Source organism: Penicillium subrubescens (genome assembly GCF_028828155.1).
Source record: "Penicillium subrubescens strain IBT 31985 chromosome Unknown utg000001l_segment0_segment0, whole genome shotgun sequence".
Classification (NCBI taxonomy): Eukaryota; Fungi; Ascomycota; class Eurotiomycetes; order Eurotiales; family Aspergillaceae; genus Penicillium; species Penicillium subrubescens.
In genome coordinates, this window is record NW_026643151.1 from 4,224,531 (window position 1) to 4,244,979 (window position 20,449).

The 20,449-nt window shown below is 49.4% G+C and overlaps 12 protein-coding genes across 12 annotated transcripts; 6 read left to right on the forward strand and 6 right to left on the reverse strand.

Annotated features, from left to right (window-relative positions):
* Positions 1 to 404: 404 nt before the first annotated feature.
* On the reverse strand, positions 405 to 1,164 carry N7473_001464 (putative pathogenesis associated protein Pep2; the record flags this gene model as incomplete). Its single annotated transcript, XM_057147404.1, has 2 exons — positions 405 to 978; positions 1,037 to 1,164. The coding sequence occupies 2 exons, from the start codon at positions 1,162 to 1,164 to the stop codon at positions 405 to 407; spliced, it is 702 nt and encodes a 233-aa protein (XP_057015290.1).
* Positions 1,165 to 1,874: 710 nt separating this feature from the next.
* Positions 1,875 to 2,108, reverse strand: N7473_001465 (uncharacterized protein; the record flags this gene model as incomplete). The annotated part of the gene is made up of 1 exon (XM_057147405.1): positions 1,875 to 2,108. One exon carries the CDS (start codon positions 2,106 to 2,108, stop codon positions 1,875 to 1,877), a length of 234 nt encoding a protein of 77 aa, XP_057015291.1.
* An 838-nt stretch (positions 2,109 to 2,946) lies between these two features.
* N7473_001466 (glycosyltransferase family 31 protein) lies at positions 2,947 to 4,284 on the forward strand (the record flags this gene model as incomplete). The annotated part of the gene is made up of 1 exon (XM_057147406.1): positions 2,947 to 4,284. One exon carries the CDS (start codon positions 2,947 to 2,949, stop codon positions 4,282 to 4,284), a length of 1,338 nt encoding a protein of 445 aa, XP_057015292.1.
* A 104-nt stretch (positions 4,285 to 4,388) lies between these two features.
* Positions 4,389 to 5,315, reverse strand: N7473_001467 (shikimate dehydrogenase family protein; the record flags this gene model as incomplete). Its single annotated transcript, XM_057147407.1, has 1 exon — positions 4,389 to 5,315. The coding sequence occupies one exon, from the start codon at positions 5,313 to 5,315 to the stop codon at positions 4,389 to 4,391; it is 927 nt and encodes a 308-aa protein (XP_057015293.1).
* Positions 5,316 to 5,660: 345 nt separating this feature from the next.
* Positions 5,661 to 6,557, forward strand: N7473_001468 (shikimate dehydrogenase family protein; the record flags this gene model as incomplete). Its single annotated transcript, XM_057147408.1, has 1 exon — positions 5,661 to 6,557. One exon carries the CDS (start codon positions 5,661 to 5,663, stop codon positions 6,555 to 6,557), a length of 897 nt encoding a protein of 298 aa, XP_057015294.1.
* A 401-nt stretch (positions 6,558 to 6,958) lies between these two features.
* On the reverse strand, positions 6,959 to 8,310 carry dph1 (2-(3-amino-3-carboxypropyl)histidine synthase; the record flags this gene model as incomplete). The annotated part of the gene is made up of 2 exons (XM_057147409.1): positions 6,959 to 8,115; positions 8,172 to 8,310. 2 exons carry the CDS (start codon positions 8,308 to 8,310, stop codon positions 6,959 to 6,961), a joined length of 1,296 nt encoding a protein of 431 aa, XP_057015295.1.
* A 186-nt stretch (positions 8,311 to 8,496) lies between these two features.
* On the forward strand, positions 8,497 to 9,805 carry N7473_001470 (hydroxymethylglutaryl-CoA lyase). The gene is made up of 2 exons (XM_057147410.1): positions 8,497 to 8,834; positions 8,910 to 9,805. Exons 1-2 carry the CDS (start codon positions 8,562 to 8,564, stop codon positions 9,717 to 9,719), a joined length of 1,083 nt encoding a protein of 360 aa, XP_057015296.1. The 5' UTR covers positions 8,497 to 8,561; the 3' UTR covers positions 9,720 to 9,805.
* Positions 9,806 to 10,010: 205 nt separating this feature from the next.
* Positions 10,011 to 10,448, reverse strand: N7473_001471 (succinate dehydrogenase assembly factor 4; the record flags this gene model as incomplete). Its single annotated transcript, XM_057147411.1, has 1 exon — positions 10,011 to 10,448. One exon carries the CDS (start codon positions 10,446 to 10,448, stop codon positions 10,011 to 10,013), a length of 438 nt encoding a protein of 145 aa, XP_057015297.1.
* A 282-nt stretch (positions 10,449 to 10,730) lies between these two features.
* Positions 10,731 to 12,298, forward strand: N7473_001472 (acetylornithine transaminase; the record flags this gene model as incomplete). The annotated part of the gene is made up of 3 exons (XM_057147412.1): positions 10,731 to 10,862; positions 10,921 to 11,160; positions 11,231 to 12,298. 3 exons carry the CDS (start codon positions 10,731 to 10,733, stop codon positions 12,296 to 12,298), a joined length of 1,440 nt encoding a protein of 479 aa, XP_057015298.1.
* A 508-nt stretch (positions 12,299 to 12,806) lies between these two features.
* N7473_001473 (battenin family protein) lies at positions 12,807 to 14,341 on the forward strand (the record flags this gene model as incomplete). The annotated part of the gene is made up of 3 exons (XM_057147413.1): positions 12,807 to 12,951; positions 13,032 to 13,779; positions 13,834 to 14,341. The coding sequence occupies 3 exons, from the start codon at positions 12,807 to 12,809 to the stop codon at positions 14,339 to 14,341; spliced, it is 1,401 nt and encodes a 466-aa protein (XP_057015299.1).
* A 569-nt stretch (positions 14,342 to 14,910) lies between these two features.
* On the forward strand, positions 14,911 to 17,297 carry N7473_001474 (putative lipase; the record flags this gene model as incomplete). Its single annotated transcript, XM_057147414.1, has 3 exons — positions 14,911 to 14,917; positions 14,973 to 15,057; positions 15,116 to 17,297. The coding sequence occupies 3 exons, from the start codon at positions 14,911 to 14,913 to the stop codon at positions 17,295 to 17,297; spliced, it is 2,274 nt and encodes a 757-aa protein (XP_057015300.1).
* Positions 17,298 to 18,444: 1,147 nt separating this feature from the next.
* N7473_001475 (MFS transporter) lies at positions 18,445 to 20,068 on the reverse strand (the record flags this gene model as incomplete). Its single annotated transcript, XM_057147415.1, has 4 exons — positions 18,445 to 19,329; positions 19,410 to 19,688; positions 19,764 to 19,942; positions 20,023 to 20,068. The coding sequence occupies 4 exons, from the start codon at positions 20,066 to 20,068 to the stop codon at positions 18,445 to 18,447; spliced, it is 1,389 nt and encodes a 462-aa protein (XP_057015301.1).
* Positions 20,069 to 20,449: the final 381 nt, after the last annotated feature.

Sequence of the window (20,449 nt, forward strand, 5' to 3'; positions counted from 1 at the left end):
GAGGTTGCATGTCACCAAACAAAGGACAGGAAAAGGGGGTACAGAGATGATGGGCACTTAGTTAAGCCGACCGGGTCTAGGGGCGGCAGTTTTGCAGTCACCAACTGTCTAACAACAACGAGCGAGCTAGAGTAACTCGGAATTATCAAACCCCTTGTTCCAGAACTCAATATATGTTATTCTAGCTCAATATTGATAATTCTAAAGATGCTGATAACTTTTTATCCACTAACTTAGCACAAATTTAATGACTCATTGAAAATATGGACCGTGGAATGTACCAGCGGCGTTTTGAAACAAGTAAATTTTAATTCCAGAAGAAGGGAGGGTTTAATCCAGGCAAGCATGCCTAATACTTTGATCCTAATCTGTCTGAATAGACATAATATTTATTTGCAATACACTTAGACATCAATGGTCTTCCCATCCAACCAATCCTTGGAAAGCCGATATAGTAGATCATGTTTCTCCCCACAAACAGTACCAACGTGTCTTCGGTGCCCGGGCATGTCTCTTAGGACGGTAACCCCCATCGTGAGTTCCTGACAGTAGGCAAGACACTTGTATCCCTCAGGGTACGAGTTGAGCTTCTCATCATTGATGCGTGGAATCTTGTTTGGGTTGACAGGTAACAGCTTATCCTTCTCATACCAATGACGAACAAATCGCGCACCCCAGCGGCCATTGGCTTTTTCGAAGAAGAAACAGAACCGGCAGTCTGCCTCTGCGTCAACCTCACATCCATCAATCGTGAAGCGCTGTGTGATGGTTGCCTTCATCTTGGTGACGGCACGAGTGGCATCTGGAGTGATGTCTGTGGTCACTCCGTGGCAGCGGTGCATGATAAAGGCGCCTTTATCCATGCCGGCTTTGGAAGCGGCCATGAAATCTTTATAGGAGACTCGGCCAGACCAGGTTGTGTATACATAGGCGTCCTCGTGAAAGATTGATTCGAAATTCTCCCACTCACAAGCATCACTATAAAGATTCATTAATTAGAGACTGAAGCAGTATATATTATGAAGTCGTGGCTTACCGGTAGCAGGGCCAGCCTTCCGCAAGCTCACGCAGTTTTGCGCGCTCCAGAACGAGATTATCAGGACCATTGTTGCGAATGGCCTGCTCGGGCCAAGTGCCTTCGGGAAGAGAGTGCAAGTCAGGCATGATGTAATTTAGATGCTTTACGTGAAAGTGCTCGCTGCGTGGTCCAATGCCGGGATGGGAATGCGATTATATACCGGCATCGGAATATCCGGGGGCACGGCTAATGCCACTGCCGATCGATGGAATACCCGCCCCTGTCCTCCGGACATACCAACATGTGGGATGTGGAGGAAAACGGATATACGGACGGATTTAAATCTTATTTGTACTGTTATTCTACGGATAGAATAATCCGAGAACTTTTGAAGTCGCTGCCGAAAATGATAGAAACGGGAACCTTTCTACACATAATACCGACCGCCACTTGGCGGCCTGCTATGTTGCTAGCATCTCTCGAGGTAGATGCGAAGAGTCATATTGATGCGGCGACCGGCATGAAGAGCAAAGAGAGAAAAAAACGAAAGCTATTTTCGATAAGCCTTCGCTCCGGCAGACCCATTCCTCGACCATGCATCAATCGCGAAAAAGACGATTGAATAATCGATTTAATTTAGCATTCGCCGAGACGAGCTTTTTCAAAAGATTAGCTTCAACTCCCAGTCCTCGGACATCCAATACAAGCGCAAAGGACAATGGTGGGTGTGTCTCTTACCAATGGTACAATGATTATCGGTGAAATATCCGTTTACGTAGCAATCGTTATCATGCTTGTCCCAGGTGCTATATTTTGGTTAGGTTCTGATTTTGAGGAGCTTCTTTTGGCTTCATAATCAATGAAGGAATGGGTAGATGCCATACCAGTTATCCTCATAGCAGTCTCCCCGTTTGTAGCACAAAAAATACAGATTTTCACCTGCGCTAAAGGTGCGGACAATCTTGGAATCGAGGTATGGTCCTGCCCGGCAATTGACTTTCGTGTCAACATTAACGATATGACAATACTGCGCAGTGCCAGCGAGGGCTCCAAGTGGCAGGGCCAAGAAGGCAGGAAAGATGAACTTCATGTTGGCGGAAGCAATGTTAGAGCCAACGCAATATGTGATGAGAGGAGTCAGAGACGTTAGGAAGGGAGAGGGTGGCAGTTGACCATCATATCCGCTTTTAAAAGTATTACTGATTCTTCGAGGAAGGACTTTCTCTTTGTTCTGAATACGAGCCTTAGACCAAGTTTGAGCGGGAATAACTGCGTGAGCGGGAGGAAGAAGAACGGGATAATTCTTTCATTGGATGGACTGGTAGTTTTGCGCACTCTATAACAAGTTCAGTTAGTACCTGACCAAGCTAGCTTATTTTCTAAGCCAAAATGCAGCTAGATAGATATGTGTCGTCCGTATTCCCTGCCATTTGCGGCCCGCTAATTGTCAAAAGAACCGCCCTTGAACTCAAAAGCTCGTATAGCCAGCATTTCGTGGCCTCCCCGATTTCTTTTCCTCAAAGCTCTTCTTGGGGGTCTATTATAATATTATTGAGTCAGCGAGTCATCTTGTCGTATCGATACAAGCAAGGATATCCCCGCCCCCCTGAAAGATATCATACGCAACAAATAATCTAGCTACCGGCCTGCCATTGTTGATCGCACTGGAAGAACTTAGGTGCTTTCTCCCAAGACCCACACGACTAAATCCCCCGCTAAACTCGAGAGATCACTTCCATCCACGGTTCCGCTTCCAAGCCAGGATTTAACCATAATCTTGTACCGTTTAATATTAAAGCTTCATATCCGAAAGCTGCTCTCGGCGTGGCACATTTATCACGTATCTTTTCTTATTATCATGATGAATTTTGAGGACTTATAAATCATATTAAAAAGTCTCATGAAGCCATTCGTGGCCAGCTTTCAGTATGATCAGTCGGCTCACTGATCCTCGGCTTTTCAAGTCTATTCTTGCCGGATTTGTGAGCTTTACTGTTGCGCTTCTCATTTTCTTCAACATTAATGCAATCCTCAACCCCCGCGCATCATATCCGGCATCACTGAAAAAGGCACCTACCATATTATCTACCAGCTCTGCAACTGAGGAGATGCCCGGGGCCAACGAGCGTTGTAGTCAACTTCCAGGAGCCGATGATGTCCTGGTGGTTGTCAAGACAGGAGCAACTGCGTTGCGTGAGAGATTGCCAGTGCATTTCCAAACTACTCTGCAATGTATTCCGCACTACGTGATCTTCTCAGACATGGAAGAAGAATTTCAGGGCCATCACATACATGATGTCCTGTCTGGAGTTAGTGCGCGAATGAAGGAATGCGCGCCTGAATTCAAGTTCTATCGCGACTTGCACGAGAACCACGATCGCGTGACTGAATTCATGAGAAAGAATGCGCATTTTCAACAAGACGCCTGGCATCTCGATAAATGGAAGTTCGTCCCCCTTGTGGAAAGAGCTTTGCTGGCCAAACCGGACGCAAAATGGTTTATTTTCATCGAGGCAGACACTTTCTTGGTCTGGTCTAACCTCCTCAAATGGTTAGCACAGCTAGAATGGACAAGGCCTTACTTCTTAGGATTGCCAGTGACGATGGAGGGCCAACTTTTTGCATATGGCGGGGCAGGATGGCTGTTATCACGACCAGCTATACAGAGAATGACCCAACACATGGCTTCCCAGAATGACAATTACGAAGAGTTCACAAATAAAACGTCATATGGGGACTTGATTCTTGGTCATGTACTTGAACAGGCCGGCATTGGACTTACTGGGGGGTGGCCTCTTATCCAACGAGAAACACCCAGTACGATGGAGCACACTGAAGACCTATGGTGTTATCCTATTGTGACATTCCATCACATTGATGCGCCTGATATAAAATCAATCTGGCATCTTGAGCAGAACTGGATAGCAGATGCGCTTACACCGCTGCTCCACTTTGACATCTTCAACAATCTCATAAATCCTCTCCTCTCTACCAAAATTGATGACTGGGATAACTTCTCTGACGGCGAGGAGAAAGCACTTACTGCGGATGAAGGGTTCGAGGATTGCAAGCGAATCTGTGAGGCGGATGTACAATGCATGCAGTTCCGCTTCACACCAAGGAAATGTACAATTTCCCATTCGATTATTCTTGGATGGAAGGCAGATTCGTCGATGAACAGCATCTCGGGCTGGATGATTGAAAGAATCTCCCGGGCCAAAGCAAGCGTTCAATGCCAACGGGAAAGGTGGATATCGACAGACTAAATATGTCATCTTTACTATAAGTTCCCCTTTCGTATCACGGGAAAGGAAAGATAGTTGCAGAGTATCGCCATGATTCAATTGCTAGACTGTATAGACTACTTGACCTAAAAATTGATACCTTTACTTTCCTCTGCAGCTTTCAACAAAACCTTCCAAGCTCCCTCTCGATCCAACTTTTGAACCCGCTCTTCTCCCACCCACAAGCGCCATTGCTCCTCGATCTGGTATCCTATAACATGAGTGCCCTCAACACAAGGCCAACCCAACTGCTCAGCCAACTTGATCATTCTCGTTCTGCGTGGCTTGAAACACATATCCAGCAACACGCCCTTCTCTGATCGAGAAAGGAAGTGCTTCAAAACGGAAGCAACAGCCAACTCAGATTCCGTAGATGGCTCGAAATCGGGAACTGTCCCAATGATGTAGTACGGAGTCGGCAGCTTCTCTGCTTCGCTCACTGTCTTGATATGTATGATGTTGGGGATTGTTGGAAGTCGGCGCGAGTCGTTAATGAGATTCTCCACTTCCTGGTCATCTCGATTCAGAATGTAGATCGTTGGGCAGTGAAGATGGTTCGCAAGGGCGTAGACAGCAGCACGGCTTGCACCACCTGCTCCCACGATCAGGGCAGATGCTGGACGTTCTGATGAGGGTCGATCTTTCTCTTCGCCTTTTTCCAGGAGACAACCTTGAACACCTCTCCAGTCGGTATTGGTGCCGCATAGGTGTCTGCGACCGTCGTATTTGTAGTAGATATTGTTGCATGCACCAATAATTGTGGCCAAGTCATCGGTCTTGTCGAGATGCTTCATGATGGAATTTTTGTATGGCATCGTGACTACCAGGCCTGACGTGGTAGACTTCTTGGCCAGAGAGACCACGTCTTCGAGTGTCGGACATTCGGTCGCATAGAATGTCCATGGAAGACCGAGTGATTTGGCGATATAGTTGTGCATTTCCGGGGCAATGGAATGAGTGACACCCACACCTACCAGGTGGAGGGTTCTCTCTTCGGAGTATGACTCTTGCATGATACGATGCCTTGGGGTTCTGACAAGGAGGGGTGGTTGTAGAAGATGGTCTTTCACAAGAGTGCAGATTTGGATAGAGTTGATCAACCGGAAAACGCTCATTAATTTAATTAGCCTATAATTTGAAGGGAAACGTTTCGGTTCAATTCATTACCTTGTTTGAAGTACTCCATCGGGGCTCAATATTTTAGCCGATGGCCGCGCCACTCACGGTTAAGCTCATGGCCGAAACTGAATTCCGAGGTTAGATTGCCATACAGACAGTATAACTGCCAAGTTTAATTATTCAAAGAGATTCGTTTCAAAATTTGGACTCTCATCGTTTTGAATAGTCATTTTTAGCCAATGGCTCAATTCTCATCTTCGTCGAACGACGCCGTCGCGGCGAAGAACTTCCACATCTTTGGGAAGGGTATCTCTTTCAGCATTTCACCTACAATCCACAATGCTGGATTCACGCATTATGACCTTCCGTACAAATACGACATCCGAGAATCCTCAAATATCGATGGTGTGGCAGGATTGATCCTGGACGAGCATTTCGGTGGTGCCAGCGTTACAATGCCCCATAAGTTGCAAGTACACAAGCTATGTACCGACCAGACGGAAACCGCTCGCTTGATTGGAGCAATCAACACTCTCGTCGTCAAAGGAAATGGCGATGAGCGACGGATCATTGGCGATAATACAGATTGGTCTGGACTGCACAGAATCATGTTGGATTACGCGACAAGAATAGGTCAACGGTCGAATGTTGGCCTTGTCATTGGCGCTGGAGGTGCTTCACGAGCAGCACTGTATGCCATGCACAAGGCAGGGATCCAGCGCATTTATCTCGTCAATCGAACCCTCGCCACGGCGGAGAAAGTCAGGGAAGATTTCAAGTCTGTCTTCGAGATCACGGTCATCTCAAGTCTCGAAGAGCTCGTCGAACACCCAGATGTTATCGTGGGCACTGTTCCTGCCGAGACGACGACCGAGGATCAATTTTCCGCCATATTTGGAATGCGTGGCCTTTGCATTGATATGTCGTATAAGCCAAGGCAGACACCACTGCTGAGTGTCGCTCACAGACATGAGGGATGGTACACCGTGACTGGAGTGGAAGTGTTGCTTGCTCAGGCATACGATCAATTCCACCTTTGGACGGGCTGTGAGCCACCGAAGGAGAAAATGATTGAGGCTGTTGCTCAACATGAGCGAGAGAACGCGAGGGGAGGAAGTAAGGGAGGGTTGCTTTGAGCGGATAAGCAGGACAAGTTTATTGCAACGAGATAGTATTAGGCATAGATATCCGGCTTGACCATAGAAAAAAAAACAGAATAGAGCTAGACTCTTCAAAGTGTGGACGCCCTGTGTGGAACGAGAGTAATTACCGAGTAGCCTAACAAGTGCCGTGGACCGGATTCCCAGAGAAGGACTTCGGCTTGACCGATGCTAAGGATAGATAGATTAGCTACCTTAAGACTACTCCGTCTAAAGTGAGACAAATTTGTTCGTCAAATCGTTTCAATCCAGTAGGTAAATGTTCCAGCTCTATTTGAAAATTTGCATACAAGGCCAGACCGGCTGCCGTGTGCTCTATCTTGGGGTATAAACATTTTAAATGGTTGCATGACTGCTGACAGCAGTGACGTGGCCGATCAAGCTGCAGTAATGGGCTGCTCGGGCTTCGTCCGACCCAGCCCCTCCTTGGCATAAAAGTCCATCGGATAGACACCCTTGTTGGCTTTGTCCCAGTTCTCACGAACACCCAGGGCAATAAGAGCCTCGTATGGGGTCAGCAATGGCCGAGAGAAAGCATATCCCCAATCAATACTCAACCGCGGACAAGCGATCTGCACCCAGCACTCGACGTCCGACATGGACGCGAGCTTTCCAGGGAAGATCTCACTCAATAGAAGGTTAACGACAGGGATTCCACGCTCGGCAAGATGGCGTTCAATCATTGCCATCGTATTAGGATTGCCCTGACGTCCAAGCGATCCCAAAATGATTCCCCATTTCTTAGCAGTTTTGGCAGTGGCAATCGCATCTCGGCGAATGGTGTGCATTTCCTCGTGATCGTATGATTCACGGGTCAGAGTCCGTGAGTAAGGATCGTACCGGTATGCCGGGATAGTAGGATTGTGAATCATGGCGGATTCAAGATGGAACCGGCCATCGCCTAGATATAGAAGAACGTCGATCTCTGATTCAGGTAGTTGGGGTGAGGTGCAGCCCAAGATTTCGCCCTTAGAGAGCGGCATAATTTGAGGAATCACAACGCGGAAACCAGCACGCTCCAGGACTGACTTGAGTCCGTGTAAAGTTGCGTTAAACTGGATTGTGCCGACAGTGGCGATGGTCTGGCCGGGCTTGAAGTTGCGCTCGAGGGTAGCGATGAGGTGGCTGGTATCGATGCTAATGTCGACGAAGATATATAGTGTCTTAATTTTGGTCACATCTACGGGGATCAAGCAGCTGTGTGCGTAATGGACCAGAAGATCGCATCCCAGGGCTCGCGCCGTGTAGTCGTCAATGCAGCATGCACCGTATGTCACATCACCCATGATCAACGTCTCGATGCCGGGGCAAAACTGCGTGAGAATGTCTGAAATGGTGGTTGCAAAGATCAACAGTCCCTCTGGAAACTGCAGGGCGACGCGCTTGGCCCCCGAAGAGCGTACTCGGTGGATTGTCTTGGGGATCTCGAAGGAGTAATTCTTAGGGAGGAGGTCGATTGCGGCTTGGATCTCTGGGTCATTCAGGATCTCCGAAGGCACTTGATTGAGGGTACGAGGAGTCCTCCTTGGGGCGGCTGTGTGCAAATATTTTAGTATCGTTGTCCGATCAGTGCCGGCAGATCCTGCATACCTGTCTGCACTGCCGTGGATTCGACATCATTCTGGCCCGTAGAGTCCTTTTGAGCCTGGGTTTCGGCAGTACGTCGACCGACAAACCGCTTCTTGGGCTGTCGCATCTGACTGCCAGAGGTATTAGATGAGTCTTCCATATTGACCGAAGTGATCGAGCCTTCAATGACGAATACTTGGAAGAGTTGCAGAAGATCACCCCCACTATCGCTATCGTTTTTATCTTTTTTTCGGTGGGGCGTGACCGTTCCCGCACTAACCCTAAAGGGGTAAGGTTCTCTCCGCATCAGACCAGCTCCCCTCTTTACCTCTTCTACTCCCTTTCACTTTCATTCTTTCTTTTCCTCTTGACTGATTCGGTAACCTTCTTATCCCCCCTTTGAGCTCGCCGATGCTCTTGGAAGTCACCAGGATGGCCACTTACTCTCGTCTACGTCTGCTCTCGGCTTTCCGAGCGCCTCTATTCAAACGATGCTACTCGACCGAGTCGCGGTTAGCCTCGGACCATGTACGCATCGTGGAAGTTGGCCCTCGCGACGGACTGCAGAATGAGAAAAAGTCTATCCCCATGGAGACAAAAATGGAATTGATTCGGAGACTGGCCAAGACCGGTGTCACTACCATCGAGGCAGGCTCCTTTGTACCGGCAAAATGGGTACCACAGGTATGGGCCTTCGGCGCATCTCGGTACATCCATTGATTAGTGTGAAATACTAACACCCCAGGGCTTTGATTGAAGATGGCCAGCACAGCTGAAATCTGCGAATCACTTCTCACATCGCCTCCCCAATCTCAAAGTACAATCGCCTATAATTATCTAGTTCCCAACATCAAGGGACTGGAGAGCCTTGTGAAGATCATGGATGCAACTGGTGTCTCGGCAGACTCGCCCGGCTCGGAAACCAAGCCGGCGACGACGACCGAGGTCTCACTTTTCGCCGCTGCGACGGAATCCTTCTCAAAGGCCAACACCAATTGTACTATCGCCGAGTCTCTGGAGCGCATCAAACCTATTGTTGCGGTGGCTAAGACGAAGAACATTCGCGTGCGAGGATATGTCTCAGTCGCGCTAGGCTGTCCCTACGAAGGACCCGAGGTGAGCCCGTCCAAAGTGGCTGACATCACGGCCACTCTTTTGGAGATGGGTGCGGATGAGGTATCAGTGGCCGACACCACGGGTATGGGTACGGCACCGCGGACTATGGAGCTCCTCCAGGCCCTCAAGGCGGCCGGTATTGCCAACACGGATTTGGCTCTCCATTTCCACGATACCTATGGACAGGCCTTGGTGAACACTATTGTCGGACTGGAGCATGGCGTTCGGATCTTCGACAGCAGTGTTGGAGGATTGGGTGGCTGTCCATACTCCAAGGGCGCCACAGGCAATGTCTCCACGGAAGACCTCGTCCACACCATTCATAGCTTGGGAATGCACACGGGTGTCAGCCTTGAGGAGATGTCGCGGATCGGATCGTGGATCAGTGAAGAACTGGGCCGAGTCAACGACAGCCGAGCCGGCAAGGCCACCCTTGGCCGACTGGCGGAATAAAAAAGTGTTCCTCATGAAAGCAAACCCTACTCTACTTGTGTTATATAACTTATCTCTTTACCTCTGTTTCCATACTTTGAGCGAATTTCAATCTTGATCAGTTGCGACTGCTCTTGTACATTCAGTACACTCTATTATACAGTAATGCGAGATCATCCAATGAACCAAATCCATCGACCATGGATAACCCCACTTGTTTATATACATTTTGTCCCTTCTCGATCTGTCTCGGCAGAGCAGAGATGTGAATCAACGCCAGCATTATGCATAGTCTTGTAGGTCCTCAGGCCTTCAGAAATCAGTCACCCGGCCTCCATAGCTCCAGTCTCCACCAGCTCCCCATCGCAAAGGCTCATTCTTAGGCCCACCGACTTCTCCCGTCTTAGGATTCTTCTCGCCCTCGAATTCGGGCTTCAGACCTTGCGGCGCATCGGGGTGAAGCTCCTCGCCACTTCCGTTGACCTTGATCTCGGGCCGGGCGTCGGGCTGTGGTGACTGGTTGACATGGGGTGTGCTGAATGCACCGGTGGAGCGGCGCTGGAGTTCTTCGAAGATTTCCTGTTCTTCCTTGGGAAGACGTGGAGGCGCAGGAGAGTGCTTGAATCCGATTGAGGGTTTGCCATCGTCACTGGTTTGGCGCAGAACGGCTGTTGTGGAGAGCGATCGGGTAGCAAGTCTGCTCGTGAAGGAAGGGGCGCATACGCGGCGCAAAAACAGGGAGGATGCCATGATCGTTGGTGTAGGAGGGATTTATCGGCGATCAATGAGAACTTAAAGACGAGCAAGTAGAGTCGCGGGAATAACAATCTCCAATCTTCTGCCTCGGGAGGTGGCGCCGAACCCCAAAATGACTAAGACTCGCCGATCCGATCCCGATATCGCCTTAATTTTTTGGTTTCTCTGCCCGTCGAGTCATCCGAAGTAGTTGGTTCTCTTTGGTTTTCCTCTTCTACCTGCCCCTCGGACGACCAATTCACTTTTGCAAAAATCGCAGACAATTTGCAATTCACAATGTCTGCTCTTCGTCTGGCCGCGCGCCGTGTGCCTTGTGCATCTCGACTGGTTCCTTACTTCGAGTCACCCATCCAGCGACGCTTTGCGGCGACCTCCAATGCTCCTCAGGAAGTGAAGCGCCAGGTCCAGGTATGTGACCCATTAACAATGGTTGTTTATAGGACAACTTGACTAATTTCTTTTGCAGAAGGAGGCCACCGTGCCCAACCCCGATCCTTCGCCGGACTCGCTCACCGTGTCGTTCATTAACGAGCGGGCACCCTTCATGGTCCCGACCTACGTTCGCCCGGCTCCTATGATGATGAAGGGACAGGGTTGCTACCTTTGGGATATGGAGAACAGACGCTACTTGGATTTCACTGCTGGAATTGCAGTGAACTCCCTCGGTCACTGTGATCCTGAGATCGCTCAGATTATTGCGGAACAGGTGCGGAGTCATACATTCATACAGACACTATGGAGCAACTGCTAACTATAGTCCGTGTCCTATTCTACAGGCCGAGACCCTCATTCATGCCTCTAACCTTTACCACAACCCATGGACTGGTGCTCTCAGCCAGCTTCTCATCAACCTGACCCGCGAGTCCGGTGCTATGCGCGATGCTTCCCAGGTCTTCATCTCCAACTCCGGTACCGAAGCCAACGAGGCTGCGATCAAGTTTGCTCGTAAGGTCGGCCGGTCCATCGATCCCTCTGGTGCTAAGCACGAGTTCGTCTCTTTCCACAACTCCTTCCACGGTCGTACAATGGGTGCTCTGTCTGCCACCCCGAACCCCAAGTACCAGACCCCCTTCTCGCCTATGCTCCCCGGCTTCAAGTACGGCAACTATAATGATGTGGAGCAACTGCAGACCCTCATCAATGAAAACACTTGTGGTGTAATTGTCGAGCCTATCCAGGGTGAGGGTGGTGTCAATGTCGCCAAGCCCGAGTTCCTTGCCGCTCTCCGCAAGCGCTGTGACGAGGTCGGTGCCGTGTTGATCTTCGATGAGATCCAATGCGGTCTCGCCCGTACTGGTAGCTTCTGGGCTCACGGTCACCCGTCTCTGGCCCCTGCCTCCGGTGAGGCTGCCCACCCGGATATCTTGACCACTGCGAAGGCTCTCGGCAATGGTATCCCCATTGGCGCGACCATTGTTTCTGGCAAGACCGTCGCATCTCACATTAAGACCGGTGATCACGGTACCACCTTCGGTGGAAATCCTCTGGCCTGCCGCGTCGCCTACCACATCGTCGCGCGTCTTGCCGACCCTGAGCTTCAGAGTGCCGTCCAGGAGAAGTCGACGGTCTTCACCTCCGGATTCCAGGCTCTGCAAGAGAAGTACCCCGACGTTATCTCGGAGGTTCGTGGCCGCGGTTTGATCCTCGGTCTCCAGCTGGCTCCTGCTTTCACTTCCAAGGCCGCTGATATCATTACCGCCGCTCGTGAGCGCGGCTTGTTGATCATCACCGCTGGTGATGGCTGCATCCGCTTCGTTCCTCCCTTGACTATTACGGAGGAGCAGATTAAGACCGGCTTGAAAATTCTGGAGCAGGCTCTGGCTTCCGTGATTTCCAAGGCTTAGATCTGCTCTCACCTGATTTACATGCCGCCTATGATGTGTTCGATATATACCATTTCGCTGGAGCGACTTTTTTGTTTTTGAGTTTGATTTTACCAAGATGCATTCCGATTTATAGATCGCTGATAGATGTAGTCATGAAGCGCAAGATATGAAAAGTTTATTCATTCTTCAATTTGGCTGTGAGTCGTACCTATCAGTATTCCTCTACCTAATTCTTAATCCAAACCTGTCAACATGGGTAGGCACTCCCGCAATCGCTCGAGTCTCCAGTAGATACGATGACGCGCGTAGCGGAACCCGCCCGGTGGACCTCCGCGTGGAACTTCAACTTCCCCATCCACCTCCGCTCAGTGGTGAAACGCGCAACCTCCCCGATTTTCCTCGTATGCTCATCGGATCGCTCCAGATGGCCCCTCACTCTTAGTCCAAATTCATGGGCCGGGCATCCGTCCATATTCTCTCTCGTCTGTAGCTTTTGAACCCTCTCACGCGACCATCTACTTCAAGTATGCCTGCCCCCGCACGCTCCGAGGGCGTCCCCATGTTTACCTCCAACGATTCTTCGAGTTCTGCGCGGGTTCGCATATATGATCGACTCAGAGGAGTCTTCCGTGGCGCCGACCCTCGAGTGTGCGTCGCTTTTTGGCTGTTTGGTGCGTTTAGCTTCGACGTCCAACATGTGAGACGGGATTGCAGTCCAGGAACGTCGACTAATGATGACCTTCTCTTCTAGGTCTAATTAATAATGTCCTCTACGTTATCCTCCTCTCCGCAGCACTCGACCTCGTCGGTCCGGATGTCCCCAAAGGCATCGTCCTCCTGGCGGATATAATCCCCTCCTTCGGAACCAAGTTGATCGCCCCGTATTTCATCCACGCGGTACCCTACTCGATACGAGTCATGATCTTTGTATTCTTGTCCGTCGTCGGGATGCTGGTAGTCGCGCTGAGCCCGAGCTACACAGATGGTGGAACTATCTCGTCTAAGCTGGCTGGGATCGTCCTGGCGAGTCTCTCCGCGGGCGGCGGCGAACTGAGCTTCGTCGGTCTTACACATTTCTATGGACCGTTCAGTCTGGCGGCATGGGGTAGTGGAACTGGTGCTGCTGGTTTGGTTGGTGCCGGTGCTTATGCCCTGGCGACGTCTACTTTGAACATTCCTGTTCAGGCGACTCTTCTCGCATCTGCTATTCTGCCCGCGATCATGGCGCTGAGTTTCTTTGTAGTTCTGCCTCGAGAGGCCCTGCAGGCTCAGGGAACTGCTGCAGATGGCTATGTTGCGACAGGTCAGGGCGAGGAGCTAGATGACGATGAGGCAGATGATGAGGGCCATGAGATCGAGCCTGGTGAAGAGGAAGGACTCTTGGGGGTTTCTGTCCATTCAGCTGACAATTACAAGTCGGTTCATATCAACGATTCGGCCTCTTGGTGGGCTCAGTTCTGGGCTAATCTGCGACGGCTGAAGGGACTCTTCTTTCCCTTGTAAGATTTCACTCTGGGTTATGGATTATTGTCACGCTAACCAACTTCCCACAGTATGCTCCCGTTACTCCTTGTATACATCGCCGAGTACGTGATCAACCAGGGTGTCAGCCCAACACTCCTGTTTCCTCTATATACCACGCCCTTTAAAAGCTTTCGCGCCTTCTATCCGGCCTACAACGCCATCTACCAGGCCGGAGTCTTCATCTCCCGCTCCTCAACCCCATTCTTCCGCGTCCACCACCTCTATATCCCCTCCTTCCTCCAAGTTCTGAACCTTGTCTTGTTGACTCTCCACGGAATGTTCAACTTCATTCCGAATGTGTATCTAGTCTTTGTGATCATCTTCTGGGAAGGTCTGCTGGGTGGCTTGGTATATGTGAACACATTTGCGGAGATCGCTGATCGAGTTCCCAAGGAGGATCGTGAGTTCTCGTTGGGTGCTACGACGGTGAGTGACTCGGCGGGAATTTGTATTGCTGGCTTCTTGAGTATGCCGTGGGAGGTTTTGCTGTGTCGTTGGCAGTTGAGTCATGGGAGGGAGTATTGCCGGCAGGCTTAAGATGATTTAAATTTGGAATTTCCTGCTGCTGTAGGCAAATGATGACTACTTATGATACAAAAGCTGAAATGGTGATGATTTGGCCTAAGCAATCTCCTGTGGAGATAGACTTCTACTTTTTCAAGAGGACAGTGCTGCCATTTTGGTACTCGCAGAGTCGGAATAATTTCAAGGTATCTGATAATTCAACCGTGGGGATATTCTGGAATTCAATTATTCTTCATTAATTTACCACTAACAGTCATCTGACCTTTGATTCACTTGTTGCGGATGTCTCGTGGCTCGTGGCTTTTGCGTCACTGACATGTGATAATGTGGGGGCTTTCACATGTGATTGAGGACTATCTAAGAAAGGAAACGCTGACGCACTCGACCCTTTCTCTTCACCTTCAAAGTCTGTTTGATTTCACTACTGCAGTGATACTGAGTACTAAGCCCTAGATACTCGGTTCACTCGTTAACCTAATCATCTTTTCTGTGGGTTTGTTGCCGAACGGGTTTGAAGGAATACGACATCCCTCCTAGCACGTGGGACCAGGGAAAATCGAGATACACCCTCCTATGTGGAAATGATAGGTATGGATCATTTGTTCTTGTTTACTGTGCCTGTGCTGATTGAAATCTTCAACAGACCACGTTCTCGGAAGACCTTCGACTCGATTTCGCAAGATCCAAGTCTTTGCGGTCGTCTCGTTCTGGTCTTTCTATCTACTACGGTGCGCCGTTTTATCTCACAATCAGGTACACAGGCAGCTGACTTGGAGTCGAACATAGAGCTGATAAACATGGACCACCGTTGATTCGGTCAATTTCATCACACTTCACGGGCAAATTAACCAGCTGGCAGACGACAGTCATCATCTTCCTTTGGCTCTATGTGAGCCGCAACTTTGCCAAGATCGTAGGCTTGGAATGCCCGGAGCCTCTAGCAAATCTCTATTCTCGATCCTTCTTCCGTGCAACATGGATCACCACTGGCTTGGATGCTGGCTTTTGGACCGCAATGAAAATCAAGCCTAAATGGCTGCGCGATTTGGCGTCGCTAGTCTTCACGGTCTACTATCTCATCGCGGCAGAACAAGCAGATGAGAAGGTGCGGCGGGTTCGGGGTACACTCACATTGGAGCACCTTCGTGTATCTTGGAACAAGGCGACAAGCCCTTACCTATGGTTTCTGGCGAGCTTGGTTCGCCCTCGACTTACCCGCTATGGCCCACGGGCTATTCGGATTCCCCGGCCTAAGCACTCGGCTTATACTAAGTCGGTTCATAACGAGCCGATCAATGCGTGGCTGTATTTTGATGGGCCGCTAAGTACATTGAAAGATCAAACTTCTCTAGTACTGGATGTTCCCGGAGGAGGATTTGTCGCCATGGGACCACGCAACTCGGAGGATAAACTACTTTCCTGGGCGGGACAACTGAAAGTTCCAGTCTTGAGCATCGACTACAAGAAGGCTCCCGAGTTTGCATATCCATACGCGCTCCATGAGTGTTACGATGTGTATCATACTATCATGGCGACCAACGGCCGCTGCATCGGGCTGAGTGGCTCGACACGCCCTCGAGTCGTTGTGACTGGTGAAAGCGCCGGCGGTAACCTTGCTGTCGGCATGACACTGATGGTTCTGCAATCAGCGCAGGCTGACAACGCTCTTCCTCGCCCAGTTGGGCTTGTGCTAGCGTATCCAGCACTGAACGTCAGGGTCGAAAGCTGGATGACGGACGAGCAAATGTCCTTGATTCAAGATAAGAGCTCCCGTCAGACAAATAGCAGTGTGTTGCAACGAAAGCAGGACCAATACCGCAAGCTCACGCCTTACACTTCACCTGGTCGCTCTGTTGAGAACTTGACTGAGAAGCAACCAAAGCAAGAAGCCACAGAAACCGATATAGCTGCGGAGACCTCAAAAGCACTACGCGATAAGTTAGAGAAGAGTGAGCATATCAGTGGGAAGGCCGCTACCGAGACCAATCCACTTAAAACCCGACTTGCTGTCTCCTCTATGATCTCGTATGTCCACGATCGTATTCTCACTCCTGAGATGATGCGTGCGATGGTTATCCTCTACATCGGGCCACATCATCGGCCAGACTTCAATACCGATTTCTTCCTCTCCCCTGTTCTTGCCCCGGACGCTTTACTAGCTCAATTCCCGAAGACATACATCTTGACTGGGGAGCGAGACCCACTCGTCGATGATACCGTCATCTTCGCAGGCAGACTACGACAAGCAAAGCTTCACCGTTTCCATGAACGCCAAGATCTCGGGCTCGAACAGCGCCAATTCAACGAGAAAGACTACGTCGAAGTCTCTCTCATCCCAGGAGTCTCCCATGGCTTCATGCAGATGGCTGGATTCTTCCCTGATGCATGGAAGTATATCAACCGCAGCGCACGTTGGATCGAGAGCCTATTTGAGAATCCGGACCTACAAAGCTCCGAATATAGTCTTCTTCAACTCTCTCAATCTCAAATCCCGAACCTTAAACCCCCGGGGAGGATCAGAGGTCTTTCTCAGAGCAACGCAAATGCAACGAAGAATCACCACCGCAGTTTCACGGGTGAATCCTCGACCGACGATGATCGGCCACTTGAGATGGGCATGAGCAGAATCACACCTGTTGCGTCTTCAACAACGGATCTCCCACTACGACGCAGAAGATCCAAGTCTTCATTCGCTTCCACACAGTTAAGCGGTCTCACAACTCTAGGTAATGACTCCAGCGATATGCATGAGTTCCGCGCGAAACTCAAACGTTTGGAAATGAGTCGTCAGGATCCAGACTTCCCCGATGAAGTCAACAGCGCTCCTGAAAGTCCGGTTGCTATGCGACCTCGCGGACGGAGTATCGCGTCGCTTGATAGCGAGGAGGATATCTTGGATCGGAGAATGAATGGGATTGCGGGGGGTTTGATGGGTCTGGGGGAAGGTGCTCAGACACCGGGGGCATAACTGCATGACAAGGTTGGGGGCGTGAAAGTTGGGTGCATAGAGATGCATGATTTACGAGTTACGAATGATACCTTAGACTAAGATCGAGACTGATTAGATTCTAGAGTTGCTAGATAAGTTATCAATTTATGCGATTCCTTCAGATATGATCATGTTTTATGTTGGTAAACTTTTAGTCAAGATAAGAATCCAGCAGGGATGGGAGATATCGACTAGAGATACTGATTCCTGAGGATCGAGCTTATCAGATATGAGCCAATCTCACACCACTCTATCTTGATTATCATCGTCAGAGATCGCTCATATTTGCTCTTATCAACGAAGCATTAAATTGCATACTCAAGATAGCAATCCTTCCCATGCTATCCTGACAATCTTATCATCGACCCTGTTTCACCGACGAGAATGATTCGGATGAAAAAAGGCGGGCAACGTTGTATTTTAGTTTTGATGAAGTAAATCAAACAGCCTAATCTAATCTACTCATCTGCTACCAAAGATGCCCAAGTGCTATATGCTGGCACAACCTTGCCTCGGCATTGACCAAAACCAAGCTTAATGCCCTGAGCATTCTGACAAAATCCTTCCAATACAATCTCATCGCCGTCGGATAGGTATTGTAGCGTTTGCCCGTCTGCCAGCGTGATGAATTTCGAGCCTGCCTCCGTTGCCTCAAACAAACAGCACAGCTTGGTCAATTTTACCAGTTTCGTCCACACCCTAGCTAGAAATGCATCATTATGTTGATGAAGACACGCAGGAACTTAGACTGCCTGAAATTGTCCCAGTTCCGAAAAGGTCACCTGTCGCAAGTCCGCGCATTGCGGAAGCATGATGGGCAAGTTGTTGTATAGGAGTCCAGTAGAGATACTTGAGGTTACTGGTTGCCATTTGGTATTCCTTACCATTTCCTGCAGGCAAAAAAGTGTAGAACAGAATTAGTGCATTTTTTGGAATCGGGGAGAGGCAGACTTTCAATTAGCAGGCAGCCTGGGATGACGACACTTAAGGATCAATGTGACTGTCAAACGAATATCAAATGCAGCGATTCGGAATCATGTATGGGGTCTTCGACGATAGTAGTCATATTTCTTGTCTATAAGTATGCTACAGTAACTCTGGCTCAGAAATGGCTTAACCGCGATACTTATTGCTCACATCTTCGAACCGAAATACCACCAGTCCATCCAATCCAACCCGTCTCCTTAGGCCCACGAAGCAGGCAAAGAATAATCGAGACACCTACTAAAGCAAGATTCACGGTGCCTGCAACGGCCCAACCACTTCCTGCGTAGACTCGATTCCCTATGGCGGTGCCCGCCAGCTGTCCACAAAACACGCCAATCATGTATGTGGTGTTCACTCGATTACGTGCCTTTGGCGCGACATCATAAATGGCCCTTCGATTTGTGATCTGCGCCATCTGCAAGCCAAAGTCTTGCAAAGATGCTTGAATGATTGGACCCGCAATAGTGGACGTGCCGGTATAGGCACCGATGCTGATGCCAATAAGCATGATTATCAGGCTAAACATGACCGACAGTTGAGGCACAAATTTGTCAATAACCAAATGGGAGAAAAAGGGACCAAGGATCATGGGTGTTATGCCAGCCAGTGCGACGAGGCCAACCTGGACAGTGGTAAAGTTGTAAGGCTCCCCCAGCAGAAGAAATGTCAATGTAGTCCAAAAGCTGGTGAAAGTGGCAAAGAGACAGAACCCCATCAGAGTAGCCTGTGCGAGAATGGGGGACGAAAACGGATAGCTAAATACTGTCTTGAGTATCTTAAGATACGATATATCCGAATTTACTCTTGGATAATCTGGCATCCAAATCCAAAGTAGGCCGAAAATGAGGTATTGAAGGCCGAGAGATAACCAGTATATGTTTCGCCATGTGGAGTAGGTAGCAATCAAGCCCGAGAGTATGCGTGCGAATAAAAGGCCCAGAACAAGTCCAGATGAGACCACAGATAGGGCTGTTGCTCGGCGAGCTGGAGGGGCAAGGTCACCAACAAGGGGAAGTAGGATTTGCTGTCAATTGGAATTAGTCTTTGTTCGAAATGGCCAGAGCTGCAGATTAAATATCCATCAATTTTCTTTTGTTCACATACAGGGGTGACGGTTGTGACAGAGGTTAGATAGCTCAGAGCCAAAAACAGCCTAAATGAGCTGGTGACGCATAGGCCAATCCATAGAGTAGCTGTAATGAATGTCAAGAGAAGAATCAAATGTCTTCTCCGTACCAAGTCCCCAAGTGGACAAATGAAAATGATTCCGGTCGCATACCCAGCCTGGCTGCACGTGGGAACTAAAGAGGCTTGCTCGTGAGATATTCCGAAATAGCTGGCAATGTCGTCAAGGATGGGATACGAATAGTACAGGTTTGCAACCTGCAGTTGAATGTTAATGAAATCCGGCCAATATCGGGCATAATTGGCATAATGGTTATAGTCGTTAGTACGTACTGTAAAAGTTCCAGCGAATGCAAACAGAAGGTTCAATGGCAACCCGAATTTGGGCGGATTATCTGGATCTCGACGACAAGACTTTGGCATCCACAACAGGATGTCTAGAATGGGGCATTGGCCGGTATTATTTATGACTAAGGATTTGCGGTTAGAATTAATGTGGTTGCTCCGCAGTTCTCAAGGTTCGGCATACGCTGATGAGGGATTGTGGTCGTATCAGGTGTTCCACTGTTTGTGATGTCAAGTTGAGACTGACTTTGGTGAGACGGATGCGCGTTTGCCAAATTGTCGGTTTTTGTCATTTTGAGAATATTAAAGGCATTTGCCGTTTTTGACAATAACCTTTGAAACCCTACAGGGAGTTTCAAGTCCGAGAAACTGTCAGGCTTCCAAACTTAGACCCTAAATAGTACAAAATGCAGGTAAGCGCCCCGGGGATGCCCCGCATATCCCACGCCGGATTATAGGCGAGTCTCGGGCTCTCGGGTTTACGCCTCGGGAGGGGGCGGGCATTAAAAGGAAAACAGAATCATTCGGGTGAGCCTCGCATAGCGAAACTCTGTAATATATGGTAAACTTATACTTAGGGTCGGAGAATATTTAGAGGCCCATTCCTTTTCGACTCCTTTCTCTGAATCTCTTTAGGATTCAGTTAAGTGTCTTTGAAGACTCTACCCGACTAA